At 53.6% G+C, this 20707-nt stretch overlaps 2 protein-coding genes across 7 annotated transcripts in view; both read left to right on the top strand.

Annotated features, from left to right (window-relative positions):
• The first annotated feature begins 1310 nt into the window (after positions 1-1310).
• On the top strand, positions 1311-16712 carry KLHL26 (kelch like family member 26). 6 transcript variants are annotated; one of them, XR_008314614.1, is made up of 5 exons: positions 1311-1742; positions 8536-8718; positions 13540-15117; positions 15662-15836; positions 16534-16712. XR_008314614.1 is itself a non-coding variant. In XM_053288450.1 (4 exons), the coding sequence occupies exons 1-4, from the start codon at positions 1684-1686 to the stop codon at positions 16568-16570; spliced, it is 1857 nt and encodes a 618-aa protein (XP_053144425.1). In that variant the 5' UTR covers positions 1311-1683; the 3' UTR covers positions 16571-16712. The 6 variants fall into 6 exon arrangements, 5 of the variants coding, with proteins under 5 accessions (XP_053144425.1, XP_053144424.1, XP_053144426.1 ...); XM_053288450.1 differs by lacking the exon at positions 15662-15836; XM_053288449.1 differs by having other exon boundaries at positions 15662-16712.
• Positions 16713-19404: 2692 nt separating this feature from the next.
• Positions 19405-20707, top strand: part of CRTC1 (CREB regulated transcription coactivator 1) — a 42661-nt gene continuing 41358 nt past the window's right edge. Inside the window, exon 1 of the mRNA XM_053288448.1 lies at positions 19405-19661. Within this exon, the coding sequence (XP_053144423.1) occupies positions 19533-19661 (129 nt within the window). The 5' untranslated portion in view covers positions 19405-19532. The remainder of the gene's footprint in view (positions 19662-20707) is intronic.

Below are 20707 nucleotides of genomic sequence, written 5' to 3'. Positions count from 1 at the left end.
CCCAGCATCCTGTTTCTGACAGAGGACAGCTGGAAGCCTCTGGGCCCCCCCACAAATTATCTCCCCGGTTGTCTACCCCCAGTAACTGGAACCCGGAGGTAGACTGTCTCTACACAGAGAGGCTCCATCAGTTGCCGCTGGTGGTTTTGTTTTTCGGGATCAATATCCAGCTTTTGAGAACAAAAAGTCTCATGGAGATAAATAAAAAAGTATGATAAACACTGTCATAGAGCAACAATTAATCGTTATTTGTGCTTGTGGCTAATAAGCACTAAGAGATCAGCTGCAGGGCATATAAGGAGCTCTGTTAGATCTAGCTCTCCCAGTGGGACTGCTTTGGGAGGCCAATCCAGGTTTGCCATTTATACATTTGGGCATGGGGAATCTCCATATTACCCACCCAAAGGCACCTCCCCCAGTCTGCATCTCTCTTGGGGATGTCCGACGTTTTGTCCGTTCCAATGTGATGGTGGGTTAGGGGGAAGAAGTCATCTCCAAATATCTGAGGTCTCCCATTGGGGTCTGTCTCCATAGATCCTGGCTTTCATTCCACACATTTTGTGTGTGAGGGATGTGCAAGCAACTGGGATTTTAATTCATGCACAGGGGGGTGGGGGCTGCAGCCCCATACATCTCCTGGCTCTCCCAAAGGGGAGAAGCTCCCCAAACCCCTCTCTCTTCCTTCTGCAACTGTAGAAATGGCAACGGAGTCTCTCAATTTACAGGCTGACCAGGCTCCCTTCCTTGTGGGGGGGGATGTAGAGAGAGCAATGGGAAGGAACCCCACCCAAATAGGGATCCCCAACTCTCCAGACCCCAAAACTCTTTTTTTGGGGGGTAGAGAGAGCCATGAAGACCCCTAAATGGGGACCCCTGAACACTTCCAGTGGGACCAGGCCAGACCAGACCCCAAAAGTCTCCCTCTGCAGGATAGAGTCATGAAGACCCCCTCCCCAATGCAGCCAGACCCTCCCCCCCAACTGTCCTTGGGAGGGGAAGGAGAGCCACGAGGACCCCTAGAAGATGGGGACCCCAATTCCCCAATGGAGCCAAACCACCAAATCCTTCCTTTGGGGGGCAGAGGGAGCCATGGGTACCCCCCCAAGTAGGGGCCCCCATCTACCCAGTGGGGCCAGGCTCCCCAAGCTCGCTCTCGTCATAGGTGTAAAGCGTGCCGGGGCAACCCCCAACCAAATAATACCCCCCTCAATGGAGCCAAGCCTTCCCCCCAAGCTTCCCTCCGAGAGGGGGTCGACAGAGCCGCCAGATGGGGGGCTGCCCACTGTCTCCCAGAGAGGGACCCACCCCAAGCCTTCCCTCTGGAGGGTGGGTAGGGGGAGAGCCAAGAAGACGCCCCTTCCCTTATGGGGAAACACCCCCCCCGGAGAGAAGGGGCAACCCCCCTTTCTCGGGGGGGGGGCAGAGGGAGCCCTCCAGGTCTGCGTGCGGCGGGCAGCCCCCTCCCAGTGTCCCCCAGGGACGGGGGGGGCGTGTGTGTGGGGCGGGGAGGTCCTCCCTCCTCCGTCCTCCTCCGCCTCCTCCTCCTGGCCGGCGTCCCGCCCTCTCTCCCGGCTTGGCGCCCAGGCCAAAGCGGGGCGGCGGGCGAGGCGGAGGCCGCGGCGGCGGGACTGGAGCAGCACCCGGGAGGAGGCGGAGGAGCCAGGAGGCAGGCAGGCAGCGAAGATGGCCGAGCCCGGCCGGGCAGAACAAGCCTCCGAGCGCCCGCCCAGCCCCGGCCCCAGGTGAGCAGCGGCCAGCCCCGCGGGGGGGGGGGGCTGCCCTCCCTGCTGCAAAGCAGCTGCTGTCCCCCCTCCCCTCCTCTCCCCTTACCCCCCCCGTCTGCCCCCCAGCGCCCCCTTCGTCGCTCTTCTCCCCCCGCCCTTCCCCAACTCTCCCCGGGTGTGTGTGTATGTATGTGTGACCCTCTTTCTGGTCTCCCCCTTGGATGTTGCACCCCCCAACCACCCTTCGTCCCACTTCTCCGCCCCTGGGTTCTTCTCTGCCCCCCCCCACTTCAGTGCCTCCCCCGCAGTTGCCCCCATATACTTGCTCTCTCTCCTGCCCCCCCCAAATCCGAGTGTACATTTTCTCCCCCCCCCGTCCCCAGCTCTGTCCCTAGGGTGTGTGTGTGTGTGACCCACTGCCTCGTGGTGGCTTCCCCCCCCCGCCCCATGGAACTGCCCCTCCCCGGATTTGTTCTTGCCCTCCTTGGCTGGACACCTGCTCTTCTCTCTCTCCCCACCCCATATCTGTGTCTTTCCTTCCCCTCCCACCCCTCTTCCCACCCCACGCCCTGCAGAGTTGTGCCCCCTCCCCCATGGCATTGCCCCACATGTCCCTCCCTGGGATGGGCCTCCCCTCCCCACAAATCGTGCCCCCCATGCACTGCCACTTATTCTAACCTATGCTGGGGTTTGTCTCCCCTCCCCAATAGCTGCCCCTTTGTTCTTGTATGGCCCCCCATCATACATCACCCACTGCCCCCCAAACCCCACTTTTCTCCATCTCCCCCCCCCCAATTAATTGGCCTCCATATTATTTATCTACTCGGTTGGGTGATCTCTTCTCCCCACATAGCTTTCTCTATGGGTGTGCATTCTTCCCATGCTCACCCTCCCCCAGACCATTTCTTCTGTCTCTCCCTTAGCTCTATGGGCTCACCCCACATAGCCTGTTGCCCCCTTATTCTGTTTCCTTCATAGCCTCTCCCGCAGCGTTCCACCTATATGTCCCAAGATGCCTTCCCTAGAAGATCTTTTAGGGAGGCTCAGTTGTGCATTCTGTCCTTTTTACTGATAGCCTGCCTGCCCCTGGAACTGCCTGCCACCTGATCATAAATGGCACCTTTCTCTCCTCTTTTCAGGTTTTAAACAGGCGCTGTTGTCTTCCCTCTCATTGGACCTCTCTGCCACCTGATCCTTGGGCATCAAGAATGCTTGAGCAGAGTTTCAGACCCTTTTTATTTTGGCTGGCCTTCCCCAACACTTTTTGAGCTGCTTCTGATAATTTTAACTGGGTTCACCTCTCTCTGTGTTTATATTTTTATTGCTGTTGCCTGCTGCTGTGTTTCTGTTTGCTTTTGTTTTGTTTTTTTCCTATATAGACCACTTTGAGAACTTTTTTTGCTGGAAAAGTGGCATTGATTGATTGATTGAGCCAGAGTGGTGTAGTGGTTAGAGTGCTGGACTAGGACTGGGGAGACCCGAGTTCAAATCCCCATTCAGCCATGAGACTTGCTGGGTGGCTCTGGGCCAGTCCCTTCTCTCTCAGCCTAACCTACTTCACAGGGTTGTTGTGAGGAGAAACTCAAGTATGTAGTACACTTCTCTGGGCTCCTTGGAGGGAGAGCGGGATATAAATGTAATAATAATAATAATAAAGTGCCGTCAAGTCAGTGTTGACTCTTAGCGACCACATAGATAGATTCTCTCCAGGATGATCTGTCTCCAACTTGGCCTTGAAGGTCTCTCCGTGGTGCATTCATTGCTGTCGTAGCCGAGTCCATCCACCTTGCTGCTGGTCGTCCTCTTCTTCTCTTGCCTTCAACTTTCCCCAGCATCGAGGGAGCTGGGTGTTCACATAGCGTGTCCAAAGTATGATAGTTTGAGCCTGGTCATTTGTGCCTCGAGTGAACATTCTGGACTGATTTGTTCTATGCTCCATTTGTTTGTTTTCCTGCCTGTCCGTGGTCTCCTCAAAAGTCTTCTCCAGCACCAAAGTTCAAAAGCACCAATGCTTTTTCTGTCTTGCTTCTTTAAAGTCCAGCTTTCACATCCATAGAGTGTCATGGGGGAAACCATGGTCCCCAAACGATTCTAATCTTTGTAGGTGTAGACACGGCATCTAAATCTCCTTTCCAAGGCCTTCATTGCAACCCTACCAAGTGCTAGTCTGCAGCGTATTTCTTGACGGTTGGATCCTTGACTGTTGATGGTCAATCCTAAAAGGCAGAAGCTATCCACCACTTCAGTGTCTAGCATACTGAAAAGCAGCATACTGTATAAATATTTGTCGTCATCATAATTTTATTCCATTTTAATTTGGGAGGTGGGGTTAGCCGTAGCCTTGAGTTCAATTGAAAAAAGGCGGGATAGGGATATTTAAATACATAAATGTGCAAGCCTCCTTCCTTCCTTCCTTCCTTCCTTCCTTTATCACATTTATATACTGCCCAAACTTTCACCTCTTTCGTTACTCTTCCCTTCCTCTCCTCTCCCACATAATTGCCCCCCACTTCGTACCTATCCCTTGGGGTAGCTATGGAGGTTTGTGCACATGTCTTGGGGACATATAGGAAATATGGGGATACTCACCCCTATTCCTAGGGATCTCTCCCCTTTTATGCTTCATCACCTAATACTTATGCAACTGAAACTGAGGTGTGGTGCGGGTCCACCTCTTTCACCCCATATATGACCCGCTTTGTCTGCTCCCATTTCAGTCTGGCTTCCCTTCCATTTTCCAAGTTCTCCACCTCACCCCGCCAAAAGTCTTGGCTCCGTTTCCTCTTCTAGTATTGTCCACCCTCTTCTCTTGGCCTCTCCCCCCCCCCCAGTTTCAGAGTAATTTCCCCATTTTGCATTTTTAAAATACTTGCACCTGCCCTAAGCCAAAGGGGAAGGGGTGGGATATCAAAAAAGAAATTCAAAAACATCCCCCCCCCAAAAAGAAACTTGACTACAGCTGCTTCTTTTTTGCAAGTTCCCAAACAGACCACGCAGGGTTAAAGCTGCCCTGCCGCTAGACTAGATGATCTCTAAGACCCCATCTGAGTCTTCAGTCTCTCCTCTTTGTGCTTCCTCACCCCAGGGAGGTTGCTGGGGTCTCGTTTTTCCTGGGTACGTGACGCCAGGCATAAAGCTCCTGGATGTTAACTGTCACCATGGCTACCTCCAGATTCTCCAAAGGAGACCAACTGGATATGTATAGTTTTGATTTTTTTTAAAGTGTCTTAATTGCCATTTGAAGAAACAAGATGTGCTTTCCTGTGCATTAATGCTTCTTCCCACCTTAAACTTCATTCCATGTGGAATGACGCTTAAGGGGCCTGCTTGCTCTGGTCCAGCACCACCCTCTGGAAAGCAGGGCGTGAGGATTATGGCCCTAACCCCATTGCTGCCTCTCTCCACTGGCGTTGAGAGGTAGGCTGTCTCCGAACATGGAGGTTCTGTTCAGCTATGATTGCAAGCTGTTAATAGGCCTCTGAGAGATTGCTCAATTTCCCTTTCAAGCCGTCAACACTAGTGGCGGCTGCTGCATCTTGTGGCAATGAGTTCCATATCGTGTGAATTACGCACTGGATAGAGAAGGATGTTCTTTTTCTGCATCCCTTGCCAGCCCATTTAACAGGCTGGCCAGAGTTCTAGTCTTCCAAGAGAGGGAGCAAAAATGCCTTTCTCTGCAGCATGGATGGTGCATCAGAGCTGGGAGATGGAAGCGTTGAATCAGGTTGGACCTTGCCTTGATTGTGAACTTGTTAGGCGGCTTTCTTTCTCGCTCTCTCAAGCTCAGCAATATGGGGATAATAAGACCACTCTACCTAAGAACACAAGAACAGCCTTGCTGGATCAAGCCCAAGGCCCATCTAGTCCAGCATCCCATTTCACATAATGGCCCACCAGCTGCCTCTGAGAAGCCCACAAACAACAAGAGCTGAGGGCATGCCCTCTTTCCTGCTGTTGTTACTCTGCAACTGGTATTGAGAGGCATCTTGCCTCTGAGGCTGGAGGTGGCCTATAGCCCTCAGACTAGTAGCCATTGATAGACGTGTCCTCCAGGAATTTCTCTAAACCCCTTTTAAAGCCATCCAAACTCATGGCCATCACCACATCCCGTGGCGGAGAATTCCATAGATTAATTATGTGCTGTGTGGAAAAGGACTTCCTTTTGTTGGTCCTAAATTTCTTGGCAATCAGTTTCATGGGAAAACCCCTGGTTCTAGTGTTGTGAGAGAGGGAGAAAATTTTCTCTCTGTCCACTCTCTCTCTTCCATGCATAATTTTATATACTTCTATCATGTCTTCCTGTAGTTGCCTCTTTTTCAAACTAAGAAGCCCCAGGTGTTGTAGCCTAGTCTCGTAAGGAAGGTGCTCCAGGCCCCTGATCATCTGGGTTGCCCTCTTCTGCACCTCCTCCAGTCCTGCAATGTCCTCCTTAAGATACAGTGACGTGACCAGAACTGTAGGCAGTACTCCAAATGTAGCTGCACCGTAGATTTGTATAAGGGCATTCTACTATTAGCGTTATTATTTTCAACCTCCTTCCTAATGATTCCTAGCATGGAATTTGCCTTTTTCACAGCCGCCGTGCACTGAGTCAACACTTTCAACAAGCTACCCACCATGACCCAAAGATCTCTTTCCTGGTCAGTCACCGATAGCCCAGACCCCATGAATGTATATGTGAAATTGGCGGGGGGGTTGCCTCAATATGCATCACTTTGCACTTGATTACATTGCACTGCATTTGCCATTTTTGTTTCCCACTCCCCCAGTTTGGAGAGATCCTTTTGGAGCTCCTCACAATCTCTTTTGGATTTCACTACCCTAAATAGTTTGGTGTCATCTGCAAATTTGGCCACCTTGCTACTTACCGCAACTTCTAGATCATTTATGAAAAAGTAAAAGGGCACTGGTCTCAGTACAGATCCTTGGGGGACCCCACTTCTTTCTTACTTCCATTGTGAAAACTGTCCATTGATTCCTACCCTCTGTTTCCTGTCTTTCAACCAGTTACTAATGCACACATGAACCTGTCCCCTTATCCCATGACTCCTAAGTTTACGCAAGAGCCCTTGGTGGGGCATGTTGTCAAAAGTTTTTTGGAAGTCCAAGTATACTATGGATCACCTTTATCCACATGTCAGTTGACACTCTCAAGGAACTCCAAAAGTTAGTGAGGCAAGCCTTTCCCTTGCAGAAGCCATGCTGGTCCTCCTTCAGCAAGGCCTGTTCTTATTTTGTCCTTAGGTATGCTTTCCATCAATTTACCCAACACAGAAGTTAATCTGTAGTTAACTTCTGTAGTTTCCCGGATCGCCCCTGGATCCCTTTTTAAAAACCCTTACAGGGTTGTTGTAAGAATTATGACAAGATCACATGTCTAAGCAAGGTTGGATGTTCTAGAGCAGAGATTCTCAGTGTTGGGTCCTCAGATGTTATTGGACTTCAGGTCTCATCATTCACAACCAAAGGCCGCTGGGGCAGAGGATTATGGGAGCTGAAGTCCAATAATATCTGGAGACCCAATGTTGAGAATCCCTGTTCTAGAGCACTCTAGAAATGCATAAACCTTTGCTAGTGGAAGGCACAGAGAGCAGAAATCTTCCTGGCTGGCACTGCCCTGGCTTGCAGCCCCAGTCAGTCTGCTGAGCTATCCAGGTCCTCTTGACAAGAACGCTGTCATAATGGCTCTCTTAACCCAAGCCAAAGTGGGGAAGAGAGCCTTTCCCCTGGTCAGCCCCAAACCTGTCTTTGGTTTGGCCAATGGTACCAACCCTTCCTCTCCGGCCAAGCAGGTAGGTGAGATTCCAGGACTCTGCAGGATGCCTCATAACACCAAACGATGTTGCTTTTTGTGTGGAAATGTGGCGGGGTGTCAGGATAAGTGGCGGGGAGGCAGCCTTGTGATGCAGCAATTCGAGAGTGATTTGTGGATTTGGCCAGGGATTGCTGGGTGACGCCTCCTTGCGAGCGAACCTCAAGCCAAAGTTTTGGGGGCCGAGCAGGTGACTCTGGAGTTGGTGGCAAGCGGCTGCCAAGGCTCTTCTCTGGCCTGTTTTTCACGGCCGCAGCGCGGGAGGAATGCAGCACAGGCAGGCCTCCGTGTTTTGAGGCGGGTGGCGTTGGGAGCGCAGAGTTTCAAGGCCTTCTCCCCTTTGTGTGCCTTTCAGAGGCTCCTCGTCCCTCTGCGTCTCCCCCAACGGCAGGGACGCGAAGTCAGGAAAACATGCTCTCACTGCAGCATCACGTTCTCTGGTATGATACAGTTTGGGCCCCTTTCTCTCTCTCTCTCTCTCTCTCTCTCTCTCTCTCCCTCCCCCTCCCTCCTCCAGCACACACAATACCTTCACCTGAATGCAAAAGGCTGTTGCTACATCACCTCTCCCTCTTCCTTCCTTTTATTAATACATTTTTAAAAGGAAACACACACACACACACCCCGCACCCGGAGGCAGCTTCCAACACGAAGCAGCTTGAAAAATAGGGAAACAATCAAAAGAAGGACAGTTATAAAACGGGAGTCACAAACAAGACAAGCAAAATCTGTTTTAAAAGAGACTAAAACCCCATAAGGCGAGGGCTTTGCCTGAGGGCAGAAGACCAGCTGGGAGGAAATTCGGTGTCACCCAAGCCAGGGCACCACCGCAGGGAAAGCCCTCATCAGGCATGCCAGCCAAAGACAATTCAGATGCTGGTCCGACATGGAGGAGGGTCTCGATAGACGATGCGAGGGCCACCTTCCATTCCTGACCCCGGATGGCCAAGGATTGCAGACCAGCCCTTCAGTAACCGCTCCCTCTCTTTCTCATTCCAGCATGGCGGGCAAGAATAGCGCCTTGAAGTGTACCTTCTCGGCTCCGGGCCACAGCGCCACCCTCCTGCACGGCCTGGCCTCTCTCCGGGCCCAGGCGCAGCTGCTGGACGTCATCCTGACCATCAACAACGAAGCCTTTCAGGTCCACAAAGTGGTCCTGGCCGCCTGCAGCGACTACTTCAGGTGAGAATCGGAGTTCTTGTTGCTCGAAGCAGATGGGGAGTCCTTGGCGGGGGTTTCTCTGCCACATTTACAGAGCGGGTGTGTTCATGGGACTAAATCAGGAGAGGAGGAGAGGCCTGTCAGCAGCCAAAATGGCTAAGTGGACCCTCCATGTCCAGAGGCAGTCTACCTCTGAACGCCAGTAGCCAGGGGGAGCAACAGCAGGGAAGGCTATTGCCTTCCGACCCTGCTTCTGGGCTTCCTGGGGGCAACTGGCTGTCCCCTGTTGGAAACCAGGATCCTGGACCATGTGGAACTTTGGGCTTCTCCAGCAGGATAGCTGGTCTGGTGGTAGCAATGGTCCCCTTTGCTAAGCAGGCTCTGCCCTGGTTTGCATTTGAATGGGAGACCACATGTGAGCATTGTAAGATGTTCCCCTGGGGCCGCTCGTGGAAGAGCACCCGCATGCTTGCATGCAGAAGGTTCCAGGTTCCCTCCCTGGAATCTCCAGATAGGGCTGACGGAATCTCCTGCCTGCAACCTGGCAGAAGCCGCTGCCAGTCTGTGTAGACCAGGGCTGCTCAACTTCGGCCCTCCTGCAGATGTGGGCCTACAACTCCCATAATCCCTGGCTATTGACCACTGTGGCTGGGGATTATGGGAGTTGAAGTTAAAAAAAAAGAAAAAAAGCTGGTGGGGGTCAAAGGTTGAGCAGGCCTGGTTTAGACAATACTGAGCTAGATGGAGCAATGGTCTGACTCGGTAGAAGGCAGCTTCCCATGTTCCGATGACTCTCTTTTTTTCACATCTTCACTTGGAAGCTCTGCTCCTGGGGTTGGCACCAGCTAGCCCAGCCTTGCCCTCCTTGGAGCATTCTGCTGGAATTTTCCCCTTGCCTGGTGGAGTCGAGCGAGCTGCGAAGGCTGCTGGGGCAGGCAGTCCTGGGCAGGGGTGGCCTGTGGGGCCTGAGATGGGGCCAAATGCTGCCTTGCCCCAAGCCCCTGGTGGAAACTTCCAAAACGGACCCTTGCAAGCCTGGAAAGTGGCACAGGGGGCCAGGGAGGAGAGAAGGTTGCCCGCAGCCTCCTCTCCTCTCCTCTCCTCTCCTCTCCTCTCCTCTCGCTTCTTGCAAGCTTTGCAAAGAATGCGAAGAGAGGCACAAAGCTCCGCTCAGCCCCAAAGAGCAGATCCGACGGCTGTGGCAGGGGGCATTCTGCACTTGCCCCAGGAATTTGCCACCTGAGGCTAGCACCTCGCCTCATGAAAGAGCCGCCCTGATCCTGTGCAGTCAGTTTCTGGTCACCAGGGAAAGGTATGCCAGGCTCAGAGGCATCTTCTCATCCTGAGCAGAAGGTGGTACCAGTTGCGGGGGAGTAACAGCAGGAGAGAGACCATGCCCCTTTCAACAACTGCCTGTGGCTTCCAGTGGCACCTGGTGGGCCACTGTGCGAAACAGGAGGCTGGACTAGATGGGCCTCCTTGGGCCTGATCCAGCAGGGCTGTTCTGATGTGGCATCCTCCATCCCTGCCTCACAGGGTGTTCTCTCCCCCACCCCGCCCCGCCCCCGTTCCCGGCAATTGCAGAAAGGCCCCTTCACCTCCGCCTTCTTGCAGCTGCCTGGGTCCTCACCTGCCTCGCTTTGCATCTCCCTTCCCAGATCTTCTCTCTCTCTCTGTACATGTTTTTGCAGCCGGCGTGTGTTTCCGTAGCAACAGCAGGCCCCCAAGTTTTATGGCTCTCCCTAGCAGGCGAGAGATGCTCCGAGGCCGCTGATCTTCCGCCAACTGCTAAGAGCACTGTTTCAAGCCAGGCACCCTACGCTGGCCTCGACTGCCAGCAGGATTTTTTGGTAACTTCTGCAGCGGCGACAAGAGCCAGCCTACAGAACAGCGGGAAGCGTGATCTTCCCTTTGGACAGGCTCCGGTTCATAGGAACATAGAGGAAACTGCCTTTATACTAAGGGCGTGCAGAACGTTCCGAGGTCGGAACATTCCGCCTCAAAACAGGCCGTCTTGGGTGTTCCATGCTCGAGAAAGAACACCACTTTAAAAGGGGGCCTGTTCCGAGCTCGGAACGGAATGACCCGTCCCCAAGTAGAACGTCCTGACCCCGTTCCGAGTGGCATTCTGGAATCCAAAATGGCGCTCGGAACGGGGTCGGGGCACGGCTCAGACAGAATGATCCGAACAACTCAGCCGGTGGTTCCAATGGAACATTTCGTGCATTTTGCATCCTGTTCCGAGCTCGGAACGCAACACAAAATGCATTTCGTGCACACCCCTACCTTTATGCTAAGTCAGACCACTGGCCCATCTAGATCAGTATTGTCTACACAGACTGGCAGTGGCTTCTCCAAAGTTATAAGCAGGAGTGTGACTCAGCCCTGTCTTGGAGGTGTCAGGGAGGGAATGTGGAACCTTCTGCATGCAAGCAGGCAGGTGCTCCTCCCAGTGTGGCCCCATCCCCTAAGGGCAATATCTTACAGTGTTCACATGTGGTCTCCCATTAAAAAGCAAACCAGGGCAGACCCTGCTTAGCAAAGGGGACAATTCATGCTTGCTGCCACAAGACCAGCTCTCTTTAATTCAGATCCAGATGGGACTGTAGTGCTATGGTCCAACCCCTGCTTTGCACGCCAAAGGTCCTAGGTTCAAGTCCTGGCGGCATCTCCAGGTAGGGCTGGGAGAGACTCCTGCCGGAGACCTGCTGCCAATCCGTGCAGACAGTTCTGAATTAGATGACGGTCCAAGCTTGCTATGCTGGAAGAGCCACAGCTGCAGCACTTGGCAGGCCGAAGGTCCTAGGTTCAATCCCTGGCAGTATCTTTAGGCAGGGCTGAGAAAGGTCCCTGCCTGATACCCTGGAGAACTGCAGCAGTCAGTGCTGTTGCCTGATTTGGCTTATTTAAAGCCAAATTTTGGGTTACGGCCCATTTGACCCACAAGTATACCCCTTAGGTTCTGGCAACAATTGGGCCAAGGACCTGACTCTGTATAAGGCGGCTGTCAGGAGGTGGCGCTTCAACCAGCCACTCTGCAGTTGTTATTTATCTATCTATCTATCAAATTTGTACACCGCCCCAAACTTTCGTCTGGGCGGTTAACAATAGCATAAAACAAGTTAAAAACACATACAAAAACTTAAAAACAATTTAACAATTTAAAATAAACCAGAGATTAAAACCTAATTTAAAAAAAAAAAGCTGAGAAAGCTTGGGCGAACAGATGGGTTTTCAGGTGGTTTTTTGAAAATTGCCAGAGATGGGGAGGATCGTATCTCAGCAGGGAGCTCATTCTGCAATCTCTTCGGGGCAGCGACCGAGAAGGCGGAGGCCCTGTGTAGCCACCAAACGAGTTGGAAGTAACTGGAGACGGACCTCCTCAGATGACCTCAATGGGCGGTGGGGCTCGTAGTGAAGAAGACACTTTCTTAACTGTTCCTCTGAACTGGATTTCAGAAGTGCTTCTTGAAACCGGGATGGCTCCCTGCTGCCTTTCTGACTCTCCTCTCTCCTTTGTTGATATGAAACTGTTCTCCTTCCCGCCCCCTGCCCCCCACACTCCTATGAAGCAGCTTAAGTGCGGCAGCCCATAATGCTTCCATTTGTTGTCTTGGCAGACAATGTGCATTTACTGGCTTAGCTGGTCAATGGGTTACAGGGAGAGAAGTCTGCTGTCTGGATCCCCCCGCATGAAATTGACCTAGATCTGGGCAGAGGAATGTCTGATCTCTTCTTCGTGCAGAGCTTGCCTTTTTGCGAGATTAATTCCTCTGGATATGGGCAGCAGCTTCTCCAAGGCTGCAGGCAAGAATCTCTCTCAGCCCTATCTTGGAGATGCTGCCAGGGAGGGAATTTGGAACCTTCTGCTCTTTCCAGAGCGGCTCCATCCCCTGAGGGGAATATCTTACAGTGCCCACACTTCTAGTCTCCCATTCATCTGCAACCAGGGCGGACCCTGCTTAGCTAAGGGGACAAGTCATGCTTACTACCAAAAGACCAGCTCTCCTCAAATTTTGCATTTGGCTCCGCCCCCAGTCACAGGGTTCTAGGAAAAACCCAGTGGAACATAGCAAGCTGCCTTCTACCCATGCTGCCAGGGACTGAACCTGAGACAGTCTGCATGCAAAGCAGTTCATCTGCAGTCTTCTTGCCTCAAATCGCCAAGTCATAGGAAGCTGCTGTATACTGAGTCAGACCCTGGGTCCATCTAGCTTAGTATTGTCTACCTAGACTGGCAGCGGCTTCTCCAAGGTTGCAGGCAGGAGTCTCTCTCAGCCCTTTCAGGAACTTGTAACCTTCTGCAGACAAGGAGGCAGGTGCCTTTTCCCTGAGCTCTGGCCCCATCCCCTAAGGGGAAGATCTTACAGTGTTCACACATATAGTCTCCCATTCAGCTGCAGACCAAGGCAGACCCTGCTTAGCAATGGGCACAATACATGCTTGCTACCACAAGACCAGCTCTCCTCCTCCTGCTCTCCAAAGCAGAGCTTGAAACCTGCGAGCTTGAAATCTGCCCACCCCCCACCTCCGTCAAAGGAATATGCGGATGTATTTAGATGCAATTGATCACGTTTAAAAGAGAGGTGGTGAGGGGATCTTGCATGCCGAAAGTCCTCAGTTCAGTCCCTGGCAGCATCTCCAGGAAGGGCTGGGAAAGAGCCTGCTCTGCCTGGAGCGCAGCTGCCAGTCAGTGTAGACAAGACTGAGCTAGATGGACCAATGGCCTGACTCGGTATGAAGCAGCTCCCTCGCAGCCTATATGAAAACGGAAGATGGTGCACATTGCTGGCAGGGGATGGGGCATCTCACCCACGCTCTCTTGTCCTCTGTGATCTTCAGGGCGATGTTCACCGGCGGGATGAGAGAAGCCAGCCAAGACGTCATTGAGCTGAAAGGCGTCTCCGCCAAAGGGCTGAAGCACATCATCGAGTTTGCGTACAGCGCCGAAGTCACCCTGGACCTCGACTGCATCCAGGACGTGCTGGGGGCGGCCGTCTTCTTGCAGATGGTGCCGGTGGTGGAGCTCTGCGAGGAGTTCCTGAAGTCCGCCATGAGCGTCGAGACCTGCCTCAACATCGGGCAGATGGCCACCACCTTCAGCCTGGCCTCCCTGAAGGAGTCGGTGGACGCCTTCACCTTCCGGCACTTCCTCCAGATCTCCGAGGAGGAGGACTTCCTCCACCTGCCCCTGGAGCGCCTGGTCTTCTTCCTCCAGAGCAACAAGCTCAAAAGCTGCGGCGAGATCGACCTCTTCCAGGCCGCCATCCGCTGGCTGCAGCACGACCCATCGCGCCGCGGCAACGCCAGCCAGGTCCTCTGCCACATCCGCTTCCCGCTCATGAAGTCCTCGGAGCTGGTGGACAACGTCCAGACCTTGGACATCATGGTGGAGGACGTCCTCTGCCGGCAGTACCTCCTGGAAGCCTTCAACTACCAGGTCCTGCCTTTCCGGCAGCACGAGATGCAGTCTGCCCGCACCGCCATCCGCTCGGACGTCCTCTCCCTCATCACCTTCGGCGGCACCCCCTACACGGACAACGACCGGACCGTGAGCGGCAAGGTCTACTGCCTGCCGGAGAGCAGCACGCGCCAGTTCAAGGAGCTGACGGAGATGGAAGTGGGCAGCAGCCACACCTGCGTGGCCGTGCTGGACAACTTTGTCTACGTGGTGGGCGGCCAGCACCTGCAGTACCGGAGCGGCGAGGGGGCGGTGGACATCTGCTACCGCTACGACCCGCACCTGAACCAGTGGCTGCACATCCAGGCCATGCAGGAGAGCCGGATCCAGTTCCAGCTGAACGTCTTGCAGGGCATGGTGTACGCCACCGGCGGGCGGAACCGCTCCGGCAGCCTGGCCTCGGTGGAGAAGTACTGCCCCAAGACCAACGAGTGGAGCTACGTCTGCTCCCTCAAGCGCAGGACATGGGGCCACGCCGGGGCCACGGTGGGGGGCAAGCTGTATATCTCGGGGGGGTACGGGGTCTCGGTGGAAGACAAAAAGGCGTTGCATTGTTACGACCCCGCAGCGGACCAGTGGGAGTTCAAGGCCCCCATGAACGAGCCCCGGGTCCTGCACGCCATGGTCAGCGCCTGTAACTGGATCTACGCCCTCGGGGGCCGCATGGACCACGTCGACCGCTGCTTCGACGTCTTGGCGGTGGAGTACTACGTGCCGGAGAGCAACCAGTGGACGACTGTCAGCCCCATGCGGGCCGGGCAGTCGGAGGCCGGTTGCTGCTTGTTGGAGAAGAAGATCTACATCGTCGGGGGCTACAACTGGCACCTGAACAACGTCACCAGCATCGTCCAGGTGTACAACACAGAGACGGACGAATGGGAGAGGGACTTGCATTTCCCAGAATCCTTTGCTGGCATTGCTTGCGCACCAGTGATTCTGCCACAGACCACAGCCCAGAGGTGATGGCCGGAAACTGCCCCGTCTTCCAAAACATCGCATGTTGTTGGGAGGTGCACGCCGAGTGCCCTCCTTTTGCAAAAATAAAATCCAGTCCACGGCGGGCAATCCCTCCGCCCTGGCCCTCCGATTTCCTTGCCTTTCGGCAGCGTGTCCCATCCCTGCTGGGACGGGATAAGGCAGACTGTCCTGGGCTGGGGTTGCCTCATGAGAAGGGATGTGGGGGGTGGGGTTTGCTCCATTTCCCTAATTTATGTCTTGCAGGTGGAAAAAAGCGGGTTCCCTCCTCCTCCCCTTTATAAACTGTGAAGAGTTTAAACGCACCTCAAAGCATAATTCCACTTAGGTTGTTGCGTCTGGACAATTCAAAGCAAAATTGAAATTGTCTTTAGTTTCCCAAAAGCAATAAGGAGAATGAGATGTGTGGCAGGCAGGGCTATAAGGAGGGAAAATTGTCTGGTGTCACGCAGCCCTGGAAGCACTTTTCTTTTTCCTGGAAAGCACACTCTTCTCTCTCTGTCTCTCTCTCTCTCTCTTTTTGCTCAGAGAATCTGTAAGCAGCCTCCATCTCTTCCAAGATGTCTCTTCTCCTTCTCCCTCAGTGACCGGGACACTCTCTCTTTTGTAAACGGGACGGCAAAGTATTTGTTAAAGGGCCGCTGCATTTGAACAGAAGTGGATCTCTCTTTCATAGCTTGTGCCAGGAACGCCAAACCGCCAGGCTGGTGTCTCCAAGTTTGCTCGGGAGTCACTGGCAGTGGAGGCTGGGTGGAGAAGTGGGACAGGGATAGCAAGGGGGTCGGGGGAGCAAGGAGCGCTGCCTCCAGACATAAGAAAAAGTCTGGGAAGGAGGGTGAGAGAGACGGGTACAGCAGGACTGATGTGTGGCTGAAACGTGCCTCCTGCAGGAGAACATTCGCGAAGAGGCCTCTACAGCAGGGCTACACCACTTCAGCCCTCCTGCAGTTGATAGACTACAACTCCCATAATCCCTGACTATGGATCACTGTGGCTGGGGGTGGGGGGGGCTGTCGTCTGACAACAGCTGGAGGGCCAAAGTTGTAGCAAGACACAGCAGCTAGCCTTCGGCACGGGCAGCTGGTAGGACCTGAGCTTGGCTGACTCCAAGCAAATATTGTAGGCTTGCAATGCCCAGAGTATCGGGCCGGTGAGGAGAGCTAAAGTCAGACATTCTCTGTGGGACCTGATCTCCCCCTGGGAGTTAGGCGAGGATCTGAGGCCACAAAGAGCTCTGCCCCTCACAGCTTGCAGTTCCCTTCTGGTTCTTTTGACAGAAGTGATCTTTCGTTTGTGGGAGGGTGGGGTGTCACACGTGAAGGTTGTTCCAGGGGGACCCAGCAGATATCAGCCCCTGCGGCCAGATGGCCACTCTGATGAGATTTCCGTGTCTTTCACAGGAGCGACGCTCTCCGGTCCTCTCCTGAAGATGCATGAGCCACACTTACAAAACGACCAACCTGCAAGGTTTCTGAGCAAGCATCTGCTTGGCCATCCGCATCTTGCAGCTCAGGCTTTGCTTCTTGTCATAAGTTTTGGAGGCATTTCCAGATGTGAAATTAAAACACTTTTCCAAGCAGCTTTCATTGTGTTGAACCTCCCGTTTCTTTTGATGCAGTTGTTGTGCGGGCGGGGCATCCCGAGGGGAAACTGGTTGGGGGAATAGAGAGAGGCAACACTTATTTTGTCCGTATATCTTGATCCCCCGTGTAAATTTGCAAATGGAAAGGCAAAAGAGTGCTGGGTTGAAATATTTTAGTTATTAACAATATCTTGCTCTATATGGCAACGTCCTGTGCTCCTAGCCTGGAAGGTGAGAAGCAAGCATCTTCTCTGTTTATTTGGAAAGGAGAGCTGGTCTTGTGGTAGCAAGCATGACTTGTCAGCTAAGCAGGGTTCACCAGGGTTGCTTATGAATGGGAGACTTGATGTGTGAGCACTGCCAAGATATTCCCCTCAGGGGATGGATCCGCTCTGGGAAGAGCAGAAGGATTCAAGTTCCCTCCCTGGCAGCATCTCCAAGATAGGACAAGATTTTTTTTTTTTTAATAGGACAAGATTTTTTTATTGAACCAACAAACTACCAAAGCATACAGTACGTTGCCAAAGCACAATTATATACAAAGTGGTTGTTTGTACATGATATATCTACAAAGATTTACACACAAGAATTTGGAAACACACAAGTTATGAAGCATATGCAGGTAGATAGGGCTGAGAGAGACTCCTGCCTGCAACCTTGGAGAAGCCACTGCCAGTCTGGGAAGACAATCCTGAGCTAGATGGACCCAAGGGTCTGACTCAGTATATGCCAGGTTCCTATGTTCCCTGGAGCAGTGTACATAGTTACGTTTATCCCCACAACAACCCTGTGAGGTAGGTGAGGCTGAGAGAAGTGACTGGCCCACAGTCACCCAGTGAATTTCATGGTTGAATGGGGATTTGAACTTGGGTCTCCCCAGTCCTGGTCTGACACTAACCTCTACACCACGCTGGCTTTCAGATACTTGGGAGTTGGAGATGCCCCGTCTGGCTGGAGGAGGCTGTTTTGTTTGAAAATGCCCATTAACGAGAGGTTAAAAAATTCTTTACTAATAAAAGAAAGAGAAAACCCTTTTTGAAAATACCTTTTGAAATTCATAAACGCAAATACATGATATCAGTTAGTGCTACAACATTATCTGGAAGAAGTTCCTAATCACTTGATTGTGTCCATGCTATTAGCTGCTTGAGCTCTGAATTCACAATTCAGCCTTGGTTCCACAATTCAGCCTCTTTTGCCCAGGAGAAGCTAAGGTTCTAGGAGCAAAAGGAACTTAACTTGTAGCTCGTGTAAAGTGCTTCTCCTGCAGCTTTGTCACCTTCAGCCCTGCCACCCTTTGGGCTCTGCTTTCTGGGCAGTTTCTCCAGGAATAAGGGGAAATAAGGATAACCCTGCATTTGGTTGGGGTGACCATCCCAGATCAGGAGTGGCCCTCCTGAGGCTCTCCAGCAGGACTACAACATCCATCATCCCCAGCTGTGATGGGCGTTGTTGTCATCCAACAACAGCTGGAAAGCCTTGGGTCGGCCACCCCTGGTCTGGATGGTGGCAAGTCCTAGCAGGAGCAATTAGGGTAATATAAACAGACCCTATTTAGGGGCAGAGAGTTCTCAAGAGTGCGAGCGCTTGGAGAACGCAGGGTTGCCGCGCCACCTCCTCCTCCTCCGCCGCCGCACGCCAATTGGGCCGGCAGATGGCTCCCAGCGAAAAACAAACTACCATCTGGTTGGAGGTTGCCCAGATTGTTGCCAAACGCTGAAAGAGGGGAGGCTTTCTAGAAAACAACAAAGCAAATTATGGTTGACTTTGTTTTAATAAATAGAGGGGGAGGGGACTCTGGAGCTTGGCTGGCTCCTGACCACCGCCCTCGCTCGCACATTCATTGCCCTAATTAGCTGGTTATTCAGAGGCAGACTGCTCTTGGACATGGAGTCTCCATCTTTAGCTGTCATGGCTATTATATTTTGCTCTCTCCCTCTAATTGTGGAGAGCAACAAGGGGAAGGTGTATGATTAATTGAATGGCTTTTAAAAAACTGAGGAGTGAAACGAGAGGAAAATCCTTTGGAAAAGCGCGGCGCAAGCGCCGCTCGTACGGTCTCTCAGTGTGGTCGCGGAGGAAGACTGCCACGCATGCGCGGGAGTGAAAAGCCGTAGTCGAAAGCTGCCTATGCGGGGGTCTGAGACCTGCAGGCTAGCTCCGAGGCTGCCTAGAGTAGGCTGCGCTTGCGCACTGGAGTACCGCTTGTGTAGCGTGCCCCCTCCCCTTCGCCTGCCAGTTCTCACGCGTGCGCACTCGCCATCCACCTGTGCATGCCCCCTGCCATGTCGCCTGTTCTCCACTAGTCGCCCCGTTCTCACGCCTGCGCAGTCGCCATCTATCGCCTCCTACTATGAGCACGCGCATTGCCGCCCTCTCTCCCCCTCGCCTCCTCCGTAGTCTGCCTGTTCTCACGCCTGCGCAATCGCCTTCCACCGCCTCCTCGTCCTCCAAGCAGGCGCCCTAGCATCGCCTCCTTTCCAATACTCTGCCCGTCTCTGCGCTTGCGCAGTCGCCATCCTGCTCCTCCCCGGAGCATGCGCTGGAGCGGCCGCCTCTTCCTCCCTTTCTCTCCTGTCGCCTTCGCTCCGCTAAGCCTACCCGTCCGCACGCCTGCGCAGTGGCGGCCGCGGCGGCCGCCTCCGCCGCCGCCTCCTCCACCTCCACGGCCGCGCAGGCGCGGCGGCCGCTCTCGGCTCCAGGCCCCGCCCGCGGCGCATGCGCAGTGGCGTCGGCTGAGCCCGGTGGGAGGAGGAGGGGGTCCTCGTCGTCGTCGGTGGCGGCGGCGCGGCGGGGGGGCGATGCGGACGGGCGAAGATGGCGGCCTCGTCGAACAACCCGCGGAAATTCAGCGAGAAGATCGCGCTGCACAACCAGAAGCAGGCCGAGGAGACGGCGGCCTTCGAGGAGGTCATGAAGGACCTCAGCCTCACGCGCGCCCACCGGGTGAGGGGATGGGGGGTGTCTCCTGACAGGAAAAAGGGGGGGGCTGGCGGGGCCTGTAGGGGGGCCGCAGTCGGGGGGATGAAGGAGAAATACCCCAGGGGAGGGGCTGACAGGGGTAAAATAGAGGAGGGGGCACTGAAGTCAGGGCGGCCGCGACCCCCCACCCTCAGATCGTGGGGTTGAGTCATGAGGGCTAAAGAAGGGGAGGAGGGCAGGCTGACGCCCCTCCACCCATACCAGCCTCACCTGAGGAGAAATGGGGAGGGGGGCACAGCCCTCCCAGCCCATAATTCTGTGGGAGGCTGGGTCAGGGGGAGCAAATAAGGGGAGGGTGCTTTGTATCTCATGGGCACCCCCTGACCCCCCCAACAATGGAGGAAATGAATGGGGAGGGCATATTGAACGCAGCCCCTCACCCACTCCCTGACCTGAATTGTGGGAAGGGGGGGCTTGGGAATAAATAAAAGGAAGGGGATAGAGGGGTGGGTACTGATCCCCACCATCCATGGGAAATGGTTGGGGGGTGAGGGAATACAGGCCCCCCCAAATTATTTAGGGGGCTGAATAGCAGGGAATAAGTAAGGGAAGGGGGTGGAGGGACTGACTGACACCCTCCCCCCTCCCCCAACATCCCAGGGGGGAAAGGAGGGTAGAAGTGAGAGATGGACTGACTGTGATTGACCCCCTCCCCAGTTTGTGGGAGCTTAATTATTTGGGAGGATGGAGGAATAGATAGAAAAAATGAGGGATAGATACCTCTGTTCAGAAAAGGAGGGGGGAATTGGGGAGCACTAGTTTATGGGATATGGGCAGCTGAGGGAAGGTTGTGGAGAGAACTGTACATAAATGGGGAAGGGGAGATATTGGCATGGACACTCCTAGGAAAGTGGAAGGAAGGAATTGAGGAAAGGGGCATGCATTGATTTTTCTTGATGTTTATGTTAGGAGAAGATGATTAGTTTTTCCTCCGTTTTTTATTTTTATATATATATATATATATATATATGAATGAAAGGCGAGCTTTAATGATCCCCCTTCCCCGATTT

The sequence above is a fragment of the Hemicordylus capensis genome, chromosome 2 (assembly GCF_027244095.1).
Source record: "Hemicordylus capensis ecotype Gifberg chromosome 2, rHemCap1.1.pri, whole genome shotgun sequence".
Lineage (NCBI taxonomy): Eukaryota > Metazoa > Chordata > Lepidosauria > Squamata > Cordylidae > Hemicordylus > Hemicordylus capensis.
Note: the sequence above shows the minus strand (reverse complement) of the source record. Positions and strands in the feature narration are given on the sequence as shown.

Coding starts and splice junctions, on each gene's coding strand:
- KLHL26 (XM_053288449.1), top strand. CDS start 1,684: ATGGCCGAGCCCGGCCGGGCAGAACAAGCCTCCGAGCGCCCGCCCAGC. Junction 8,719..13,539: donor GCCTGCAGCGACTACTTCAG/GTGAGAATCGGA, acceptor TGTGATCTTCAG/GGCGATGTTCACCGGCGGGA. Junction 15,118..15,661: donor CCACAGACCACAGCCCAGAG/GTGATGGCCGGA, acceptor CTTTTTGCTCAG/AGAATCTGTAAGCAGCCTCC.